This window comes from Pleurodeles waltl, chromosome 9, assembly GCF_031143425.1.
Source record: "Pleurodeles waltl isolate 20211129_DDA chromosome 9, aPleWal1.hap1.20221129, whole genome shotgun sequence".
Taxonomy (NCBI): domain Eukaryota; kingdom Metazoa; phylum Chordata; class Amphibia; order Caudata; family Salamandridae; genus Pleurodeles; species Pleurodeles waltl.
In genome coordinates this window covers 530,410,279-530,432,320 of record NC_090448.1, presented here as the reverse complement: position 1 = coordinate 530,432,320, position 22,042 = coordinate 530,410,279, and the positions used below count along the sequence as shown (strand labels likewise).

The 22,042-nt window shown below is 45.5% G+C and overlaps 1 protein-coding gene across 3 annotated transcripts in view; it reads right to left on the bottom strand.

Moving 5' to 3' along the window:
* The window catches only part of TMEM260 (transmembrane protein 260), a 413,639-nt gene that overhangs the window by 5,762 nt on the left and 385,835 nt on the right, over nt 1-22,042 (bottom strand). For all 3 annotated transcript variants that reach the window (XM_069207434.1, XM_069207432.1, XM_069207433.1), the window contains one exon: nt 12,158-12,248. In XM_069207434.1, coding sequence (XP_069063535.1) covers nt 12,158-12,248 — 91 coding nt within the window. The remainder of the gene's footprint in view (nt 1-12,157; nt 12,249-22,042) is intronic.

The following is a 22,042-nucleotide window of genomic DNA, read 5'->3' as shown; positions in this document are numbered from 1 at the left end:
CTTTCACGTATAGTAGTACATTGTCTGCGTATAATGATATTTTGTCCTCTCACTGTCCTTCCCACTGCAGACCCCTCACCAACGGGTCTTGCCTGATCCAAGCTGCCAACGGCTCAAGGGCCAGAGCGAAGATTAATGGGGAGAGGGGGCAACCTTGCCGGGTGGCCATCAAAAGTCTGAATTCTCTAGAGCGACTGCCGTTCACCTTGACCTATGCCACAGGACCAGTGTATAGAAGCTGAACTCACTGTATACATTTATGGTTGAATCCCAGATTGGCCAGCACCACAAAAATGTAGTGCCATTCCACTGTATCGAACACCATTCTAGGTGTCTAGTGACAGCACCAACTCTGGCTCTCTCAAATTAGCCAATTGCCCTGGCACCCCATGAAGGTGACCAATGTTGACGGTAGTACTACAGTGGGACATGAACCCTGATTGGTCAGGGGAGACCATCAATTGAAATACTTTGACCAGGCGTTGTGCTAACAGCTTTGCCAATGTTTTAATCTCTGCATTGAGGAGTGATATCGGCCTATACGAGGCACAATCCTCAGGCGGTTTCCCTGCCTTTTGGACGACCACAATGGTGGCCAGTCTTTGGTCGTGAGGCAGTGTACCTTCTCTCCTACTTTCTTTGTACATAGCTAAGACATGAGGGGGCAGTTTAGAGCCCATCATCTTGTACAACTCAACTAGCATCCCAATCGAGCTCCATGGCCTTGCCTGATTGAGGCTTTCTCATAGCCCCTCGGATTTCCTCCCCTGTAGTGGCTTCCTCTGAGAGTACTCTGTCTGTTGCTGACAGAGTGGGCATGCGTGTGTCATGGAGAAAGGCCCAAGTATCTTCGGCTTTTGTAGTAACCACCAGGGAGTATAGCTGGTGTAGTAGACTGCAAAAGTATCAACTTTACTGCTGCTGTCTCTCACTAACTGTCACTCCTCTGTCTCAATCTCAAGCTCCCAACGACTGCTCTGTTCCTCTTATCAAGCTACGCAAAAAAAATTACTGGCTTTGTTTCCCATCTCGTAGAGGCGATATTGTGTGGCTAGGTGCATTGCCTTGGTGGCCTCTGTTGCCCAGTTGTGACATTCCCTTTGTTTCAGCAACAGCCAATGCCTAACTTCTGGGGGATTTAGTACCAGGATGAGGTGTTCCAGGGTCCCCACCTCCTTTTCAAGTTCTTCTAATTGTCTTTGTTTGTCTCTTTTATATACCTCTACAAGAGACATCACCTGGCCTCTGACTACTGTCTTTTAAGCCTCCCAGTGCATTTGTGCAGACTTGACCGAGGACAGGTTTTTTCAGTAAATAAGTGTTTTGTGCTACCTAGCAGGCCTTCTTGTATGGTGTGTTGTTTCAGGTACCTGGGGATGATTGGTGTAACTACCCCGACCTCCGTTCCATAACACACCTTGCCCATATCTATGAGTGGTCAGATCTCCCCCTAGCTAAGTGATGGACCTCAGAGTTAAATTGTATATATATATCTGCTGCTTGAGGTGGTAGTCTATCTGAGATAGGCTCCTTGTGCTCCAGAGTGGAAGGTGTATTGCTGCTCAGTGGGATTGTGTGCGTGCCAGAGATCCTCCATCCCGAGAGCATCTAAAAATTGCCCAAGGGGCTACAGGTCACCCCTGACAATCTGGAAGGGCAGCAATCTCGCTCATCATTTAATGTACTGTTAAGGTGGCCCCCCCATAAGTGTCATTCCCTCTAGTGGGCTGCGCTTAGGTCAGAGAAGGTGGTATGGTGTAAGCGCGGCGGCACATACATAGAGCAAACATTGATTGTCTGACCATCCCATATACCGAATATGGCCACAATGTCCCTGCGGGTCTGCCGTTGTACCAAATGGGATCGACCGCTTCACCAAAATTCTGACTCCTCTTGAGGCAGATGTGTAACCTACTTGTGCCACCATTTTGAACCACCATCTATCCAGCACCTGGTAGTTGCTGCCCAGCATGTGTGTTTCGCATAAGAGCACCACGTTGAGCACATGACGTTTGAGATATTGGTGCACCACTCCTCTCTTGATCTTGTATCTGTGCCAGTTAAAATTCCATGACAAGATCTTTATGTCAGTATCTCCTGTCATCTTACCCATGGCATCTCTCTCGCTGGGGCCTCTAGGGGGCAGAACTGATTGCTCACGGGGCGTGGGGTCTGGCTATGGGGGGGGCACAGAGGGCCTTGTCCGTTAGTGTGCATAGACCGTGTCATAAGACAAACCTACACAATAACAAAACTATAAAAAATGAACCATTACCATTATAACTCCCACCTCCCTGCTGGTCCAATCTAGGTCCCTCCTCATCGACTGTTGCTGTTGGGAATGATTGCACACCATCGCTTCCTTTGCTGGTCTCCATCCCTCTAGCCAGTCCCAGGCCTTGTACAGGAAACCAAAGGACCATGTTTTCCAGTCTGCTGGCAATCGTAACTTGGCTGAGACCATCATGTAGTATTCTAGATCACGCTGATTTTTCTTCACCCTGGCAAAGTTGCGTCAGAGCCACTGGACTCTGATCATGAAATCTGGGAAGAAGCTAATGGCTGCGCCTTCATATTGTTGCGTTCAGCCTGCAGGATGGCATTGTGGTCCCTATGGTTAAAGACGCGGGCGATGGTGGTCTGTTGCGCTGCCCCCAGCTTTTGAGGTGGGGGAGGTTAGGGTTCCCCAGCACCCTGTGTGCCCGTTCAACCAGGAAAAATGTTGACAGACCTCACAGCTTAAGGGTGTTCATGACCAGATCTTCTGCAAAAAGGTCGGCGCTGGGGCCCTCTGCTCTTTCTGGTACTCTGACCCCTCTTATATTGTTCCTACTTGCTCGGCCTTCGTAATCTTCCAGTCTTGTCTCTATTTCGGCTGCTTTGGTCTGTAGTTCTTTCACTTGGTTTATCAGGTTCTTTGTCTCGACATTAAGGGACGCACTGCAGTCTTCCACTTCCTTCTCGGTCTCCTATTTTGCAGAGATCAGCCTGCATCAGTGTGATTTCCGTGGTGACTGAATCAATTTTTGGCTCTAAGGAGCCAGTCTCCCTGTATGGCCTCCATTATGTCCTTTAGTGTGGGGGACTCCCCCTCCTGCGGTGGGTTCCTCTCTGCATTTTGGATCCCCTCTTTTGCTGGCCCAGCAGTGTGTCCGTGGGAGGGTATATTTGCCCAACTTGGTTTAGTGGGAGGACCTGGTCCCTTTACCTTCTGTCATCGCAGACCCACTTGTTGTGACCAGTCTTTCTTGGCCCAGGTGGTGGACTTACAGATGCCAGCCTGGGTCCCTCCTCATGAAGGAGGACATCTAGCGGCCTCTCTGCTTTCCTTAGTCAGTTGTGTGTCTTTGCTTTTCAGATAGGCCTGCGGGGGCGACTGCTTCCCCTGTTCCTCCGTTCACCGCATTATTGCCATACCAGGGGCCTCAAGGAGGTCTGCATGAGGGTTCACCTCCCCATGTGAGGTAGGCGATGACCCACGCTTGCCACCATCTAGTCACAGGTGGCGGAATTTCATGTAGTTCCTTAGGGCCACCACTGTTCACTTGGTGTCCTCAGGCCAGCCACCTTATAATGCTTAACTGTTGCTGCTTGGTCGTTTATTCATGTCTGGGCAGTGGACCCAGCTGAAGCCCACTGGCATCTGCATCACTGGTTGTCCCAAGCTAACAATGCTTCTTTCAGGCTGCACCTTGGTTATTTGGCCCCAGGGACTCACGTCCTCCTTTTCACTGCCTGGCAAGGCCTCAGGGGGCAATTTCCCTCAGTCCAGTCTCTCTTCCTCCCAATGTGGTCTGGGCAGTCTCGCACCTTGCTCTCCCCCTGTGCCAACAGAGACTGCCTTTGGGCCCCTGCAGGCCTCCCGCTCTGATCGTGGGCCTGGGCAGTAGCGGCCGATTCAACGCAGCCCATCGTAGCCCTTGTGTCCTAAGGGGTGTGGGGGCCTCCCAATGTCCTCTACAATCACACCAGGAGCTCCACAAGTCTGGGTCTTCTGTGGGCTCCCACCTGCTGCAGCCCAAGCAGGTACAGAATGAGAGACTGTGGCTTTCCTCGTGTCGCGGACTGCACCGTGCAGCAGAGCGATCGCCTTCGCCTCTGGACCCCCAATTGCGGCAGCAGTCTCCCTTCCACTCTAGCCGTGCCTCGCACTCCTTTTTCTCTTGGGGGTTCGGATATTAAGGTGGATTGTGAGGGATTAACAAGTGTAGGGCTCAGAGCCGCTTTAGGAAGCAGCCATTATGCTTAGTGGTTGGCCACGTCCCCTTTAATGTAGATTTTAAGTACATATTCATATTATCTTCTACCTAAAAATCTAGAACTCAATTTTCATAAACTCTAAAAAAATCCAGACCCAATATCCCATAGACATTACCATGATTGACTCATTAGTTTTTTGTGGATTTATCTACTGGACTACAATCAAGATATTAAGCTGAATCCGGATCAGATGTTTCATTCACATTTCACGCCATTGTAGTCTATCTCAGTGATAATTTATTTGGGTTCTCGAAAATGCCTACTATGTATTCTGTCTCACAACATATCCACATATCAGTGGTGTGGTTCCAGAAAATTTTGTGCTAGCTTCATTGACAACCTACCGGGCTTACAAACATATCTCTGAAAATTCTTTTAGTTGTAGTCTTTATCCAGAGTTTGTGCTCTACTTCACTCTTATGTTCCTGTACGCCCAGAAGGCAATGAAGAACATACTCTTTTTTCCTGCGTACGTGGTCTCAGTTCACTCTGCTAATCCAGCAGTCTAGGCGCGCAAATCACTTCCTACAAGGTTAAAGGTTTACCACACTTTTAAATGTTACCATCCCTCCTTTACCGTTATGGGGGTCAGACAGGATTCTTCAATGCCATTCCCAAGCACGCACACATACGCATAATGTGAGAAAGTGGAATAGTCCACAAAAAAAGTCACTTTTTTTTGTTAGGTCCAGTAATGGTTTCAGTAATTTAAACCCAAGCTCAACCCCTGGTAACTATAGCATAGAGCAGACAGGCTTAATTTAAGAAAATATATAAAGCATTTAGGCGTACCAAAACAGTTAAATTGTTGAAAATAAAACACAATGAAAATGATGTAAATTTTTAATTTTTTAATAAAAATGAAATAAAATTAAATTAAATAAAAATAGTGCCAAAACGCGTTAAGTGCCAATTGCGGTCATTTGGTCATGTAACTGGTACCTAGGCATGACTTAGCGCCGATGGTGAAGGAGCATGGGTTAGATACAGAAACCAGCTTTGTCCCGGCCAGAACATTTACATTTTAAGTTAGTCTCTGAAATGGAAGTTCAAAATCCTCAGCGGGGCAAAGCAGCAGGCCGTGGCTAAAATTGGCTCCAGGAGGCCAGATAGCTATCAAAAAACATCCAAGTGAAACAGTTGACTTTTGGTCGTAAAGCTCAGAACAGGAGAAATTCAAAATTTGTTCTCAAGGAAGGTCCCTTGCCAGCCAGATACTTTTGATTCCATTGCCCAGTAAAGATTTTTCACTTTTGACTTAGGGCCTGTGTTAGAAATGGGGTCTCTGGTTGGCAGTCAGTTTGCACTCTGTCCAAGCAGGTACCCTCACTCTAGTCAGGGCAAAAGAGATACACACTTAGGATAACCCATGCTCACCCCATTGTAGCTTGGCACAAGCAGTCAGGCTTATCTCAAAGGCAATGTGTAAAGTATTTGTACCAACACACACACAGTAGTACAGGGAAAACACTACAAATTAGACACCACACCAGTTAAGAGAAATAGGGAATATTTATCTAAATCAAACTAATCCAAAACGACAAAAATCCAACATACACTAGTCAAGATATGAATTTTCAGAAGACTAAGGGGGTCATTCTGACCCTGGCGGTCTTAGACCGCCGGGGCCCGGGTCGGCGGGAGCACCGCCGACAGGCCGGCGGTGCCCCGCAGGGCATTCTGACCGCGGCGGTAAAGCCGCGGTCGGACCGGCAACACTGGCGGTCTCCCGCCAGTGTACCGCCGCCCTTTTGAATCCTCCAAGGCGGCGCAGCTAGCTGCGCCGCCGAGGGGATTCCGACCCCCCCTACCGCCATCCAGTTCCCGGCGGTCCGCCCGCCGGGAACCGGATGGCGGTAGGGGGGGTCGCGGGGCCCCTGGGGGCCCCTGCAGTGCCCATGCCACTGGCATGGGCACTGCAGGGGCCCCCGTAAGAGGGCCCCTACAAGTATTTCACTGTCTGCTTGGCAGACAGTGAAATACGCGACGGGTGCAACAGCACCCGTCGCACCTTCCCACTCCGCCGGCTCGATTACGAGCCGGCATCCTCGTGGGAAGGGAGTTTTTCCCTGGGCTGGCGGGCGGTCTTTTGGCGACCGCCCGCCAGCCCAGGGAAAAACTTAGAATACCCTCCGTGGTCTTTCGACCGCGGAGCGGTATTTCGGAGGGGGGAACTCTGGCGGGCGGCCTCCGCTGCCCATCAGGGTCAGAATGACCCCCTAAGAGTCTTACTCCATAGAAAACAATGGAAACGTTGATATTACACAAAGTGCCTGGTTTGCGCCAAAAATAAAGCTGCATGGGAGAGCGTGCGTCGGAAAAGTCAACAATGCGTTGATTCCTTACTTGCAAGTGAGGCCATGCGTCGTTTCTTCTCAGGTCGGGTCAGCGATGTGTCGTTTTTCTCTACCGCAAGAGAGCAATTTCAGGATGAGCACCCCAGATCTGCGCAGGCTTCCGTTGATTTTTGACACTCAGCGACGATGCGTGAGAAATCTGGTCACACAGTGTTAGAAAACCGTGCTGCATGGGGTTTGTGTCGTTATCAGCAGCCACCGGCAAGTGTCAATTTCCCAGCCATGATGCAAGTGGGGCGTTGGTTTTAGCTGTGAAGCAGCTGGCGCATTGTTTTTCAGACGCGTTGCAGGTGGTGCGTCAAAAATTTCCCTGCACGGTGTTCTGTGCATAGATTTTAGTCCTTGTTCTACCAACTTGGTAGGGCAGGACAGAGCCCAGGTGCTGGCAGAGGAAGTCTTTGATGACCCTGAGAATTCAAAACAGGAGGCAAGCTCAGTCTATGCCCTTATACATTCTTCACAAGCAGGAATATACCACAAAGTAGAGGTCTTTGTCCTCTTTCAGGCAGAAGCAGCAACTGCATGCCAACCCAGCAAAGCACAGTCACAGGCAAAGAGGCAGTACTCCTCCTCCAGCTCTTCTCCTTGGCAGAGGTTCCTCTTGATTCCAGAAGTAATCTAAACATCTGGGGTTTTGGGTCCACTACTTATACCCCTTTCTGCCTTTGAAGTAGGCAAATTTCAAAGGAAAGTTCACAAGATCCTGCCTTGCCCAGGCCCGGCTCCAGACTCACACCAGGGGGGTTGGAGACTGCATTGTGTGGGGGCATGCACAACCCATTCAGGTGTAACTGACCACACCCCCCTCCCCTCTAGCTCAGATGGCCTATCAGGATATGCAGGCTACACCCCAGCTCTCTTTGTGTCACTATTTAGAGGGGAGTCACAAACAGCACAACTGTCAGTCTGACCCAGACATGGAATAAACAAGCAGGCAGAGTCACAGAATGGTTTAAGCAAGAAAACGCCCACTTTTTAAAAGTGGCATTTTCAAACTGACAAGGTTAAAAACAACTTTACCAAAATATGTATTTTCAAATTGTGAGTTCAGAGACACAAAACCCCAGACTTCTATCTCCTCCCAAAGGGAAACTGCACTTAAAAGATATTTAAAGGCAGCCCCCATCTTTAAATATGAGAGAGATAGGCATTGCAACAGTGAAAACCAAATTTGGCAGTATTTCACTGTTAGGACATGTAAAACCCAACAGTACATGTCCCACCTTTAACATACACTGCACCCTGCCCATAGGGCTACCTAGCACCTACCTTAGGGGGGCCTTACATGCATGAAAAGGGAAGGTTCGGGCCTGGCAAGTGGGTACACTTGCCAGGTCGAATTGGCAGTTTAAAACTGCACACACAGACACTGCAGTGGCAGGTATGAGCCATGTTTACAGGTCTACTCAAGTGGGTGGCACATCTAGTGCTGCAGGCCCACGAGTAGCATTTGATTTACAGGCCTGGGGCAGCTCTAGTACACTTTACTAGGGATCTACTAGTAAATCAAATGTGGCAATCATGGAAAAGCCAATTACACATACATTTTACACAGGGGGCACTTGCACGTTAGCATTTGTCAGCAGTGGTAAAGTGCCCAAAGTACTAAAAACAGCAAAAACAGAGTCCAGCACACAGTCAAAACATGGGAAGCGGAGGCAAAAAAGACAGGGGAGACCACACCAAGGATGCCAGGTCTAACAGCCTGATTTAGAGTTTGGTGAATGGGGGGGGGGGGGGGGGGGGGGGGGACGGATATCCTCTCCGCCGTATTACGATTCCATTATATCATATGGCCATCATAATACGCTGGACGATATATCCGTCATGTTTGTGACTGAGTAACCCATCTACCAAACTCTAAATCAGACTCTATGTCACTATGTCACATTTTCAGAGCTTATATTCATTGAGGGTGGCAAAGTTGAAATCTGTAGTTAAACAGGACTTTATAAGGCAAGATCGTCTCACCACAATGCCCAGCTGCAATAGATTTGCTGCAGCAAAAAAGCTGAGCATAGGAACAACCTGAATCTTTTGGCCAACTGACAATGTACCTTTGTTAGATTAACTTGCTAGGTGTGTCCTGGTCCTCCAAAGGTCTTTGGAGCTAAAAACGTTTCTAAGTCCCAGGGATTTCAGGATGCTAGGAGGAGTGCTCTGATACAGCCTATGGTCCCAGGATCTTAATACCAGCGCTTGGGAATCACTCACTCCAATAGAAGCCACCAACAGAGTCCATGGCAGGTCCATTTGGAACAGATCAGCTGGGCTTTTCAGGGAAAGGGCTTCTAGCGGTTTGTTGTATCCCTATAGGTTAGTAGGAGGTCAGCCAACTGACCCTTGGAGTTCACCTCTTTGTCCTGGGTGCAAGTGAGAGCAGGTCCTGCCTTTCAGGTTTCCTCACAGGTCTCAACAGCAGGTGCAGTCCTTATTCTGTCTTCCAAGTGTTCAGAAGAGGGTGGCCAGGTGTGTCATATTTAAATCAGACAATAGTTTATTGGTAGATAGAGGTGCCTTTTGCTCCCTCCCTAACCAATAGGGAAAAAGTTCCCAGGGTTAACCTTACTCACTTTTGTAGCAGTTGCAGTGTGCTCTACTGCACATAATCCCACAGCACTCCTCTCTACCTAAATCCAGCATTGCAGACCTTCTCTTTCCCTGCGCAGAGCTCCTGTGCTCCTGTGTGACCAGGGAAATGAGCAACCCCTCTTATGTGGTCACTTAAAACTGGTTTTGGGGGCAACTCCTCCACCATGAACTTTGTGCCTGGCTAACTAGAGGGACAAAAGATACGGCGGGCCCAGGTATTATTTACATCTGCCTGTGACAGGTAGGCCTCTTTGAAGATTGTGATCCTGTCAAGAGAGGTCAACACCCCCCTACACCCAAGGCCTTTGTCTCATCTCTGGGAGCAAATTCATACCTCATCAAAGAGGCTATTCAGCTCCAGAGTGGCAGTTGGTCGTTCATGAAAATGGGGTTCTAGAGCTGGGTGGCAGTTAGATACTCATGCAAATGGGATTCTAGAGGCTGGCAGATAAAAGGTGACTTTTTAAATGTAGCTTTTGCAACACATGTATTACAAATCTGGCTTTACTACTGAATTGGAATTGTAAAAGATATTTTAAAAAGTCAAAGAATTAACTTTGTAGCTTGTTCCTAGGCAAAGACATCAAATAGATATACATATATTATTCTACCCCAATGGATTCATATGCAACAGCTAGCCCTTGATTATTGGGAGCAAAGAGAAGCCACAGAGATTTTCAAGACTGTGGCCGTTATAAGTAAATGGAAAGTGGTTAGTGGTCTAGAGCTGAAAAGAGAGGATTTGTGTGACCTAGAGGAGGAGTTAGTGTCAGCACAAGAAGAAAGATGGAGAATGAGGAAGGTGTGGAGTGCAGGGGAGTGGAGGAGCATGGTGAGTCACTAGGACACCAAGCACAGTCCCGGAAGGCTGAAGGTGAAGCAGAGTGAGAGGGGGAAATCCCATGACAATCAATGAAGCTTCCCAGTGAGGGCAGGAGACACCAAACAGAAGGAAGTGAGAGGTGACTGCAAGATGCAACAGTGGGAAATCGACCAGCGGGCCGCTAGAGTCATTAGGCCCAAACACACAAGCTTAGTGAACCAGAGTAGAGAGGCCATGTGTGTCTAGCTAACATGACCCAGGAAGAGGGCTGTGGCTTTAGGCAAGTAATCCAACCCATTGCAAGCACTTGGATTAATTGGTGGCAAGGTAGGCATTAGGTGTACATGGTAATAACAGGAATGTTAACTGGCAATGTGAGTCAGCCAACTCAGCCACAAAAGTGTGTACACATGACGGTGCCGAGAATTTATCGAATTGGTTCAAAAGCATTTACTTCAATATAATTTATGTATGTTTTCCAGAGGTAACCCATTACAGAGTGGGCGTGCATAGCACCTAATCAAGGGAGCCAGGAGTTTGGGAACATATGATCACAAAGCAAGTAACCGAACCGAAAATATTGAAAAAAATATGTGTTTTAAATGGTTAAAGTCTTTAAAAAGTAATCACTGGCTATTTTTGTAATGGTGTGAATCATCACACCCCGCTACTGTGAAAACAGCTTTTAGGGCCTTCGCACAGTAAGAGCATGATTAACATTGAACTTTTACATATCCTACTTTTAAATATCAAGCAGCCTGCCTTATGGGTATTTCAGGCCTACTTAGAGGTGACTCAAAATTTAAAAGGAGGGTTGAGGCCTGTCAAAGAGGCTATTTTGGCAGGTCAAATTTTCAGTTTTAAGACTGCGCAGGCAGGCTACAGAGGGGGGGCTTTCAGTCATGCTTTGCACTTTCAATCTAGTGGTGGCAGACTGTGTGCATGCAGTCTACTAATGACATTTAACATAAGCCCCAGATACACTTTGTAACATGTAATAGGGACCTATACTAAGTTAAATGTGCCAGATAGATGAAAAGCCAATTTGGTAAGTTTTAGGGGTCAAACAGAGCACATGCACTGGAACCTTATTAGTAAAATCAAAAGCCATCAGCAAAACCTAGCTAAAAGTGGGGGTGACCATGCAAAAAGAGTCATTTTCCTGCATATCCATACCTGATATCTCTTGCTGCATCTTGCAAAAAAGCTGCAATTCAGAGTCCAGCCTCATATCACTTAATTGTTCCTGGGGTCACTGGCTACTCAGGAAGAAAATGTTTTCCTCCAGAGATCGGTACAGAGGAGAAATTGGACCATGGCTTCAGCTGGGACCGTGCTCCAAAAGCACCTTAGGCTCCAAAATTACATATTGGAAGCTGAGACACGAAAATTATGGACAGCAAAAATGGACTCTAGGGAGTTCCACTACTGGGTAGATGGTATTTCAAGTGAAATCTATCTATGATACTCTTTTTTGTATACTCTGTATTATCAATGCCAAGCCAGAAAATGATGAAGCAATTTTCTCAGCATCAAATGTATTTTGCTTGTAAAAATGCTTAATGATTTTGCAAGGCAAAAGTGTGCCACAGTTGGACCTATGCCCTTCACTTAGCATGCTCGCCTCCTATGACTGGTGTAACTCATAACTCCTCTTTCAGTACTTTCCACTCCAGAAAGAAAATCAACAAAACTTTGGCACAGAGGTTAACTTGCTTATACAGAAAAATGTGCAAGCAACAACATAACAAATGTCAAGGATGTTGCTAATATAAAGTATATGCACTTCACCCAGACCTTAAACCGAGTCATCCAGCAATCTTTGGAACATTATCTAATTCCCATTTTAACTGTTTAGGTGTATTGCTAACCTTCAGCACACTTGGACAACCAGTGCCTGCTACTGCTGCAGCAGGCCTTAGCTACCCATTACCGCGGGCCATACATTGTATAAAGCATAGACAGTACTTAACCCATAAAGCGGTCCTTAAGGAAGAGTGACAATTGGCTATTCAATTATTGTAAAAATACAAATTAGACCACTTTTCCCTTTTGCGGATATGCAGTTCAGTACCTTCAAAATTAATTTGAACTATCCAAACAAAGGGAAACAAGAGTTCAGTACCTTGTATGAATAATTGTAAAGCCGTGATTTTATATCTGCAGACATATGCTCAGTTTCTGCTAGATGAAATATGAAGAATGGGGTTTTCATCCTAGAAACAGAACAAATAATATCACCATTATTATGCGACCTTTAAATACTATGTGCACTTCGCAAATTTCTTTATGGAAAACAAGTATATGTGTTTATAGATCCACAAAATCTATAAACACATAAATCCACAAAATCTATGAACACATAAATAATCTGGTTCTCCACATTTATATACTCGACACAGGTTTTCAAAGAATTCCCAAACACTGACCACGTTGAACTTCCCATTCGAAACAAACCTTGCACGTTTTTAAAACGACAAACCCTTTCCCAGCCAGTTTACTGTTTTATAGGGCTGCCATCACAAAATTAGAAATACAGCATTAATAATGGGTAGCTATTTATTATTCAAACCATTTCCAGTCTTAAATGTATAAAACGGTCTGCTACAATTACATTAAAAACAAAGCTACAGTAAGGTTATAGCAATACGTGTACCTTAATAAGGTAGTTGTATTATTAAAAGAAAAACTCTCTGAATTACTGGCCTGTGAACGCTGGAAGTTTATTTATTTGATTTTGGTTTAGTGACGTGAAATTGCAACAAAGTTAAAGTAGTGGTATGAATATGGGGAGGGGCCACTCTACAGGAAACACCTTGATCCTTCACATCTAGCAGGGGCTGTGAAGAAGTGCATCTGTTTGATTGGTGTTGTAAGCTCAGCAGTTTAATATATTCACATCTTCACCTCAATGCCATTAGGACCACAAAAAATGACATGTCGCCTTCACTCAGGGGGCGGGCTCCAGGTACCTCAGCACTGTATTTAAGCAGGCCAGAGTTAGGATTATGTGCATGTGATACACTGAGATTTCAGGTCCTTGTTTTCAGTGTAGGATAAATCCAAGGTCCCCGGTGCCTGCATTTTTCCACCAAAACGGCAGAAAGGTGGGCAACAATCTCTAGATTGTGTAGAATGCCCCCATCAACGTAACTCACTCTCTCCTGGGACATGCAATCCTTGTTACAGGCACTCTCAAGTTTCTTCTCTCACTGTCCAAGGCTGCACTCTTGCCTCTTTTCCATATCCATGTCCACTTTTGATGACCTCCACAGATAGGGGCATTATGTCCTTCCAGTTGGGGGAGGGACCCTTACTGCTAAAGCACTATAATGGACATTATAGCGTGATAATCATCACTGAATTGTGTAACTATAATAATGTACAAACGAAACAGATATGGCTGACTGATGCCATTTGCTTTGCCAATGCTTGCGTCATAATTACACAAGCGTTGGGAAAGCCAGTATTGGCAGTGGGCGTAAGCAATGGTAAAGTGAGACCAACTGGCTTTGCCCAGGCCTATTATTAGTGAAGCCACAATAACAAGTTACAGCATTTAACTAGAAGGTGATTATTTTTAATGGTAAGAACAGTTATGATAACAGACACTTGCCTACAGACTTCATAAAATATGGCTGAGAGGGTTATTACAAATTATTTGTTCAAGTTTTATTTCATGATTTGGAACTCCGAAGAGGTCCACATTAAAAACAAGACCATACATGATACAAAAACATACAAATCAGAAGATATCACAGTATTAAAAAAAGCTACAGTGAATCATTTAACCAAATCAATACAAGTTTTAAAATGCTTTAAAAAAGTTAAAAACTTGAAAGCAGAACATTTCATTTGGGGGGGATTGTACACTAAATAGAGAGCCTCTCCTGATGTTTTGTCATTATATTTCAAAAAGAGAGGTTTTAATCACTCTCTACACAGTAGCAGCAGAGCTGGACAAACAAATAAAACATGTTTTAAATATTGAGGATCCAATTGACAAAGGTCACATATTTTGGAAGTGCTGTACCATTTTGAGGTTAAAATCTTTAACAAAAGCATACCCAATCTTAGTAAAGTGCAAAAGCGCCTCACCCCATGAGGCAGGATCCACTCTAAATAAGGTTGAGCTCTTTTTATCACAGCAGAAGTGGTTAAAACTTCATATCTTTTCTTTTGGTTAGTAGGTTTAAGTCCAAATGATAACTTTCGTTTATAGAAGCATGCTTTAAACACATTTTCAGCTATGCAGGCGATCAAGAAAATATTGGACTTAAACAAAACTCCAAATTCTCTAATGCAAATTTAAAAGTTCTAATAAAAAAACAAAAACAACGATTTCTCTCTCATCGTCATAAAATTCTCTTTTTAGATAAGGTGCTTTAATGAAGATACCTCACTTTGAGTCATCAGAAGGGCTCATCGGATAACCCCAAATTAACCTTGAACAAAGGAGCTCTTGAATCTTGTTGCATACTTTTTTACCCAAAAAACATAATTACTTGGGATTTAGCGGTGTTGATCTTCGAATAGTGTAAATCGGCGTAACATTGGAGGGACACCAGACGGTTATTTAAACCTTTCGGGGTCAGGTCAAGAATTACAATATTGTCTGCATAAATTAGACATACAAGAGGGCGTCCTCCAATACTAGACACAAAACTATAGCTCTTTGATAATTCAATAGGAAGTTCATGGATGTATAGCGAGAACAATATAGGAACCAAAAGACATCCCTGCTTCAAACTGCTTTTTGTGTGGAATTATTCTGCTGATAGACCTCAATCACCACCCATCAGACCTTTATACCAGGTCGAGGAGTGGAGTGCTATAATCAAATGCAGCAGAGTAATTGCCATGACAAGTTTGGTTAGCTTCTTCCACAAGGAACGGAGGCACACCTTATCAAAGGCCGCAGAGAAATCTTTAAAGGCTGCATAAACTGATGGCTCGTAATCGTTACATATTTTTCGTTTGATAACTGCAATGCTGCAATATTATCAAGTGTACTATGACCTTTTCCAAAACTGGTTTGTTCCAACGGAATGATCATACTGCTCTCTACCCAGGACTTAAGCTTAAGGTTTTCTAACAGGCTTCTAACAAAGACCTTACCAATTGCATCCAGCAGGGAGAGTTGGCGGTAGTTAACAGGCGAGCTTCTATCATCTTTTTTATACAAAGGGATAACAACACTACCAAACCATGAGAGGGGAACTGTACTGTTCAAATAACAGTATTTAAATAGAGGCTGCAAAATGTTTGCCCAAAGACAGGCCTCTTGCTGGATCACTGAAATTGGAACCTCCTCAGGGCCCATTGCACCTGAAGATCGCATTGCCTTAATTGTTAAATCGATCTCCGCTACTGAAGGTCGATCATAGCTAACAACTTCCCTTTTACAATCAAGCAGTGCGTCTTTAACAAGACAAGTGGTATCTGAGTTCACTGCATAAAGAGATAAAATATAACCTCTTCAAACACCCTCCTCGATAGGAGGTGGATGGGAGACTTTCTAGCACCACAAAAGCCTGCAATAATTGGCCAATATTTACGAGAATTTCCCAAGCAGGCCGCTTTGTTAAAGTCAAACCACCTACGATCAGCATTCTGTTTTCTTAGACCTAACTTCAGCCGCATCCTTCTTCTCTTTAATAATGACATCAGTCTGCCCCTTTCCTTAGAAAATGAGATAAACTGTAACCCAAGTAATCTATTAATTTCCTTATTAAGTGTAGGAGGCTGGCCTGGCTTGTAGTGGGTACCAGAGGTACTTAAACCTTGTGCCAGGTCCAGTTATCCCTTATTCGTGTAGAAGAGGTGCTTCTAGCAGCTTTGACTGATAGAAGGTAGCTATGGCAAAGCAGCTTAGGCTGAACTAGGAGACATGTAAAGCTCCTATTATACCACTTATATCATATGCACAATATCATAAGAAAACACAATACACAGAGTTACTAAAAATAAAGGTACTTTATTTTTATGACAATATCCCAAAAGTATCTCAGTGAGTACCCTCAGTAAGAAGGTAATATATATACACACAAGTTATATGTACACAGACCAAAATTAGGTAAGTAATAGCAAGAAATGTAATGCAAACTGTAGAATCACAATAGATTGCAATAGGAGCACATAGGTATAGGGGCAACACAAACCATATACTCCAAAAGTGGAATGCGAACCACAAATGGACCCCAGACTTATGTGAGCTTGTAGAGGGTCGCTGGGACTGTAAGAAAACAGTGAGGGTTAGAAAAATACCCCACCCCAAGACCCTGAAAGGTAGGTGTAAAGTGCACCTACTACCCCCAGAGAGCACAGAAGTCATGATAGGGGGATTCTGCAGGAAGAACAAACACCAGCAATGCAACAACAGTGGATTTCCGGACCTGAGTACCTGTAAGACAAGGGGACCAAGTCCAATAGTCGCGACAGTGTCAAGAGTGGGCAGGAGCCCAGGAAATGCCAGCTGAAGGTGCAAGGAAGCTGCCACCGGTTGGAAGAAGCTTGGAGTTCTGCAAGAAAGAAGAGGACTAGGAACTTCTCCTTTGAAAGATGGATGTCCCACGTCGCGATGAAGCTTGCAGAGGTGTTCCCACGCAGAAAGACCGCAAACAAGCCTTGCTAGCTGCAATGGTCATGGTAGAGGTTTTTGGGTGCTGCTGTGGCCCAGGAGGGACCAGGATGTCGCCACTTGGAGGAGGAGACAGACGGGCGCCCAGCAACTCAGGGAGCCCTCACAGAAGCAGGCAGCACCCGCAGAAGTACCCTAACAGGCACTTAGAAGTAAAGTGAACCGGAGTCCACGCGAAGTCACAAAAGGGAGTCCCACGACGCCAGAGGACAACTCAGAAGGTTGTGCACTGCAGGACGGCCTGCCGGGGACCCAGGCTTGGCTGTGCACAAAGGAAATCCTGGAAGAGTGCACAGGAGCAGCTGCAAATCACGCGGTACACAGCTTTGCAGTCTAGCGTGGGGGAGGCAAGGACTTACCTCCACCAAACTTGGACTGAAGAGTCACGGGACTCTGGGAGTCACTTGGACAGAGTTGCTGTGTTCCAGGGACCATGCTCGTCAGGATGAGAGGGGACCCAGAGGACCAGTGTTGCAGTCTTTTGGTGCCTGCGTTAGCATGGGGAAGATTCCGTCGACCCACAGGAGATTTCTTTGGAGCTTCTGGTGCAGGGTGAAGGCAGGCTACCCCCAGAGAATGCACCACCTGGAAACAGTCGAGAAAGCCGGCAGGATTAGGCGCTACAATGTTGCTGGTAGTCGTCTTGCTACTTTGTTGCGGTTTTGCAGGCATCCTGAGCAGTCAGCGGTCGATCCTTTGGTAGAAGGTGAAGAGGGAGATGCAGAGGAACTCTGATGAGCTCTTGCATTCGTTATCTAGTGAATTCCCCAAAGCAGAGACCCTAAATAGCCAGAAAAGGAGGTTTGGCTACCAAGGAAGGAGGATTGGCTACCAAGAGAGGTAAGAGCTTATTAGAAGGAGCCTCTGACGGCACATGCTGGCACTGGCCACTCAGAGCAGTCCAGTCCAACACCTCTGTTTCCAAGATGGCAGAGGTCTGGGACACACTGGAGGATCTCTGGGCACCTCCCCTGGGAGGTACTGGTCAGGGGAGTGGTCACTCCCCTTTCCTTTGTCCAGTTTCGTGCCAGAGCAGGGCTGGGGGATCCCTGAACCGGTGTAGACCAGCATTTCCAGAGGCTGGGGGAGGCTACTCCTCCCCAGCCCTTCACACCTATTTCCAAAGGGAGAGGGTGTTACACCCTCTCTCAGAGGAAGTCCTTTGTTCTGCCTTCCTGGGCCAGGGCTGCCTGGACCCCAGGAGGGCAGAAACCTGTCTGAGGGGTTGGCAGCAGCAGCTGCTGCAGTGGAGACCCCGGAAACGCAGTTTGGTAGTACCCGGGTTCTGTGCTAGAGACCCGGGGGCTCATGGAATTGTCCCCCCAATACCAGAATGGTATTGGGGTTACAATTCCATGATCTTAGACATGTTACATGGCCATGTTCGGAGTTACAATTTTTACGCTATACATAGGTAGTGACCTATGTGTAGTGCACGCGTGTAATGGTGTCCCCGCACTCACAAAGTCCAGGGAATTTGCCCTGAACGATGTGGGGGCACCTTGGCTAGTGCCAGGGTGCCCACACACTAAGTAACTTTGCACCCAACCTTCACCAGGTGAAGGTTAGACAGATAGGTGACTTATAAGTTACTTAAGTGCAGTGGTAAATGGCTGTGAAATAACGTGGACGTTATTTTACGCAGGCTGCACTGGCAGGCCTGTGTAAGAATTGTCAGAGCTCCCTATGGGTGGCAAAAGAAATGCTGCAGCCCATAGGGATCTCCTGGAACCCCAATACCGTGGGTACCTCAGTACCATATACAAGGGAATTATATGGGTGTACCAGTATGCCAATGTGAATTGGTAAATTTAGTTACTAGTCTGTTAGTGACAAATTTGGAAAGCAGAGAGAGAGCATAACCACTGAAGTTCTGGTTAGCAGAGCCTCAGTGAGACAGTTAGGCATCACACAGGGAACACATACAGAGCACATGCTTATGAGCACTGGGGTCCTTCCTGGCAGGGTCCCAGTGACACAGACTAAAACAACATATATACAGTGAAATATGGGGGTAACATGCCAGGCAAGATGGTACTTTCCTACATTAAGCAGTAGTACTAAGGGACGCACACTTCATGGGGTGCATAGACAGTGCCTAATGATTGGTCTTTACAATCCGCCCTATAAAAAGAGTCAAGGATATCATGATTTCAAAAAGCTAAACTCAAAATAGTACTCTCTAGACATCTTTTAACATTATTTATTTTAAATAGTGGCCAATGATTTCTACTTGTGCCCTTTATAAAAATGGTATGGGAGTCATCAACTTTCCAAGACTATACAGAAGAGAGACTTAGGGGCACATTACAACATTGGCGGCAAGTGGCTCCTACCGCCGCGGCGATGGCCACCAAAAGACCGTTGCGGTGGCTAACATCCATCTGCCAAATTATGACCACAGATGGATTTCTGCCACAAGAAGCGCAGAAATCCAGCTGTGGCCATACTGGGGGACGGTGTTAAGGTGGCGCTGCTACCACCAGCAGAGCCACACCAGTAGACCGCCGCCAGCCGTATGTTGTGTGTGTGCATGAATGTGTGCGTGAATGCGAATGTGTGTGTAGTGTTGTGTGTGCATGTGTGAGAATGCATGTATGAATGGAAATGTGAATGCGTGTCTGCGTGTCAGTATGAATGTGTGTACGGATCCGTCCGTGAAAGAATGGATGCATACGTGTATGCCTGTGTGAGTGAGAGTGTGAATAAGCAGTGTGTGCCTGCGATTGTGCGTGTATGGGAGGGGAATTGGAAGGGGGAGCATGGATGGAGGGGGTGGCGTCTGGGGAGTGTTATCCTCCTACCAGTGACAGGGAAAGAATTGCCTGTCACTGGTAGGGCCTACCGCCATGGTTTTCGTGGCGTTACAAACACCACGAAAACCATGGCGGTAGGCAGGGTTAAAATGCCACCGGCAGTACAGTAGCAGCAGCCGCCGGGTTGGAGATTGTTATCTCTGGCCCAGCAGCTGCTACCGCCATGTCGGTCGGTGTGGTATATTGGTGGGTTGGCTTCAGCCAACCCACCAATGTGATAATGTGGCGGTACGTACCGCCAGCCTGTTGGCGGTACTACCGCCACATTCACACGACCGCCGGGGTCATAATGACCCTCTTAGTTTTAAAGAGAGAACAAGTAATCTATGTTCACTGAATGGGGAATTCAAAACTGTGATGTCCATGACGAACTGAGCTCTGTATTAGGAGGCAATAACAATCTATGATGGAACATCTCAATGGGGATTTATGAATGAATTGGACCTTTGAATCTGAATTAAATCTACCATTTAAAATTATACAACTATTCCTTCTTAGCAGAGTTAGAAGCAGAAACTCTCTTTTATCTGTTCTTATATTTGATGGGAACAACAGAGGTGGGATATGAAATACTGTTTCCTTCTCAGTGTCACAAAATAGAATAATGGAGTGGTTAGACATTTTACAGTTAACATCTCCAGTTAACAAAACCTCACATTCCCCTTCATTCTTCTTGATATATAATTGAAAATGTCAAGAAGTATATTGTTATAACATTTGCCCGGAGGGATGTCAACATTCACCACAAACAAATAAACTCTTTTGCCTCCTTCTACGAAAAAAAACACCTTTAAGACCTGAAAGAAATTACATGGATCTTCAAAATTTTTGTATTCCTATTTTAACTTGTTGCTCAATAAGATAGCAATTCCCCCATTTGCATGCCCTTTCTTAGAAGGCAGGGCCTTAAAACTTAAAAACAATGTAACCCTCACATGAGAAAGTATGCAGCATACCAGGTTTCCTGGATGAAGATTAAAATCAGCTTTTAGGCCACATAGGAACTTCAACTTCTCTGGAGAGTTCGATATACCCGCTGTATTCCAGAGGACCATTCTTAAATGTTTGCTAGTGAATTGGTTTTGAAACATGACCCAGTGGCCTGGTACTATTTAGTGATACGGCCAACCAACTCCACTTCTTAAGCTCATCCTCTATAGGGGAGATAACAGGAACTTCTGGGCCAGCAAATCTTACTACTCTCCCTCCATTTGAGATAGAAATATTCAAGCATTTTAAATTGCTAGTGGATAAATCAAGTACAGATGGCAAACATTTATTAAACACTGCTGGATTTGAATGAGCAGACTGCCTGCTGGCTATTACTTTTTCATCCAAAACCGGGATTATGTCAATGCCTCTACATTGCAACAAGTCACAGTTTATTACAATTAAATTAACAACAATTTAGGAATGAAACTTGACTCGAGACTAACATTTTGGGGGGATGAGCTATACATACCAGAGCAATATCTTTGTTTTGACCCATTTTAAAATTTTCAATGTCTGCAAAGCAAGACAATAAAAAGGAATGGTTCATACTTAGATCAGAGTCAAATAATGCAACAAAACCTAGCCATACAGTGTCCACCGGGCTATAAGTGGGGACGGTAACCAATGGTATAGACCTCCCTATCAGCTGACTACGAATTTGGATTCTTTGGGCACCAAATTTGACAAAACAATAAAACGTTTAGCTCTGGGATTCAATTTCGATAGTACTGATTCTGAGGAGGATTGCTCGACCAATAAAGATTGTGGATCTCTATTTTATTGCACCATGGATGGGCCAAAGGGCCCCTTTGTGTCTGAAGCCCCAGGTTCACCAACTTCCTGAAACCATAGGTTCCTTGGATTTTTCTTTGATATTCTCCATTTGCTCTTTGTCAAAATCTGCATTTTTCTTTTCTTTTTATCCTTGGCAGAAATCGAATTGATGGTAACTGCACGTATTACTGTGGCCTTACTGTAGACCGATCCGAGGACCTAAAGATGGGAAAAGGTTCCACCTCAGGACCTGGTGCTTTAGCCATATCACTAGAGACAGTGGGGTTTGGAAGGTCTGAGGAAAATAGCTTTTTAAAGGAATAAACAGGACTTTCTGGTTTCTCCGACTTCTTAACATCGGCTGTTTACAAGAATGCTTGAGGCTTGCCCATTTGAGTTCCATGTTCACGGGTTAGATGGAAGTTACATGTTTCTCTATGCAAATAACTGTCGGAGTCCTCAGGAGTTGGACCAGTGCCCGAGAGACCCAGCTTAAAAAGTCTCCACCGGGTTCCACCCCTCATTCTTGGAGCCCATCAACATGTGCGTTATTACCAATAAAATGTCTTGTATATGGTCTGAATTCTTTACAGATTTTTCTAATAATGCAAGAATAGAAGCCAAAGTTCTTTCCATGCATTTGAAAGATTCAGAAATGAACACATATTGCCCAGGAAGATCACAGGAGAAATTCCCAGGTATTTCAAATTGAGGCGCTACAAATGTACAAAGTAGCAATGATAATTTATCTGAAGGGGTACTAGTGAAAAGTCTCAAACTGGAAGTC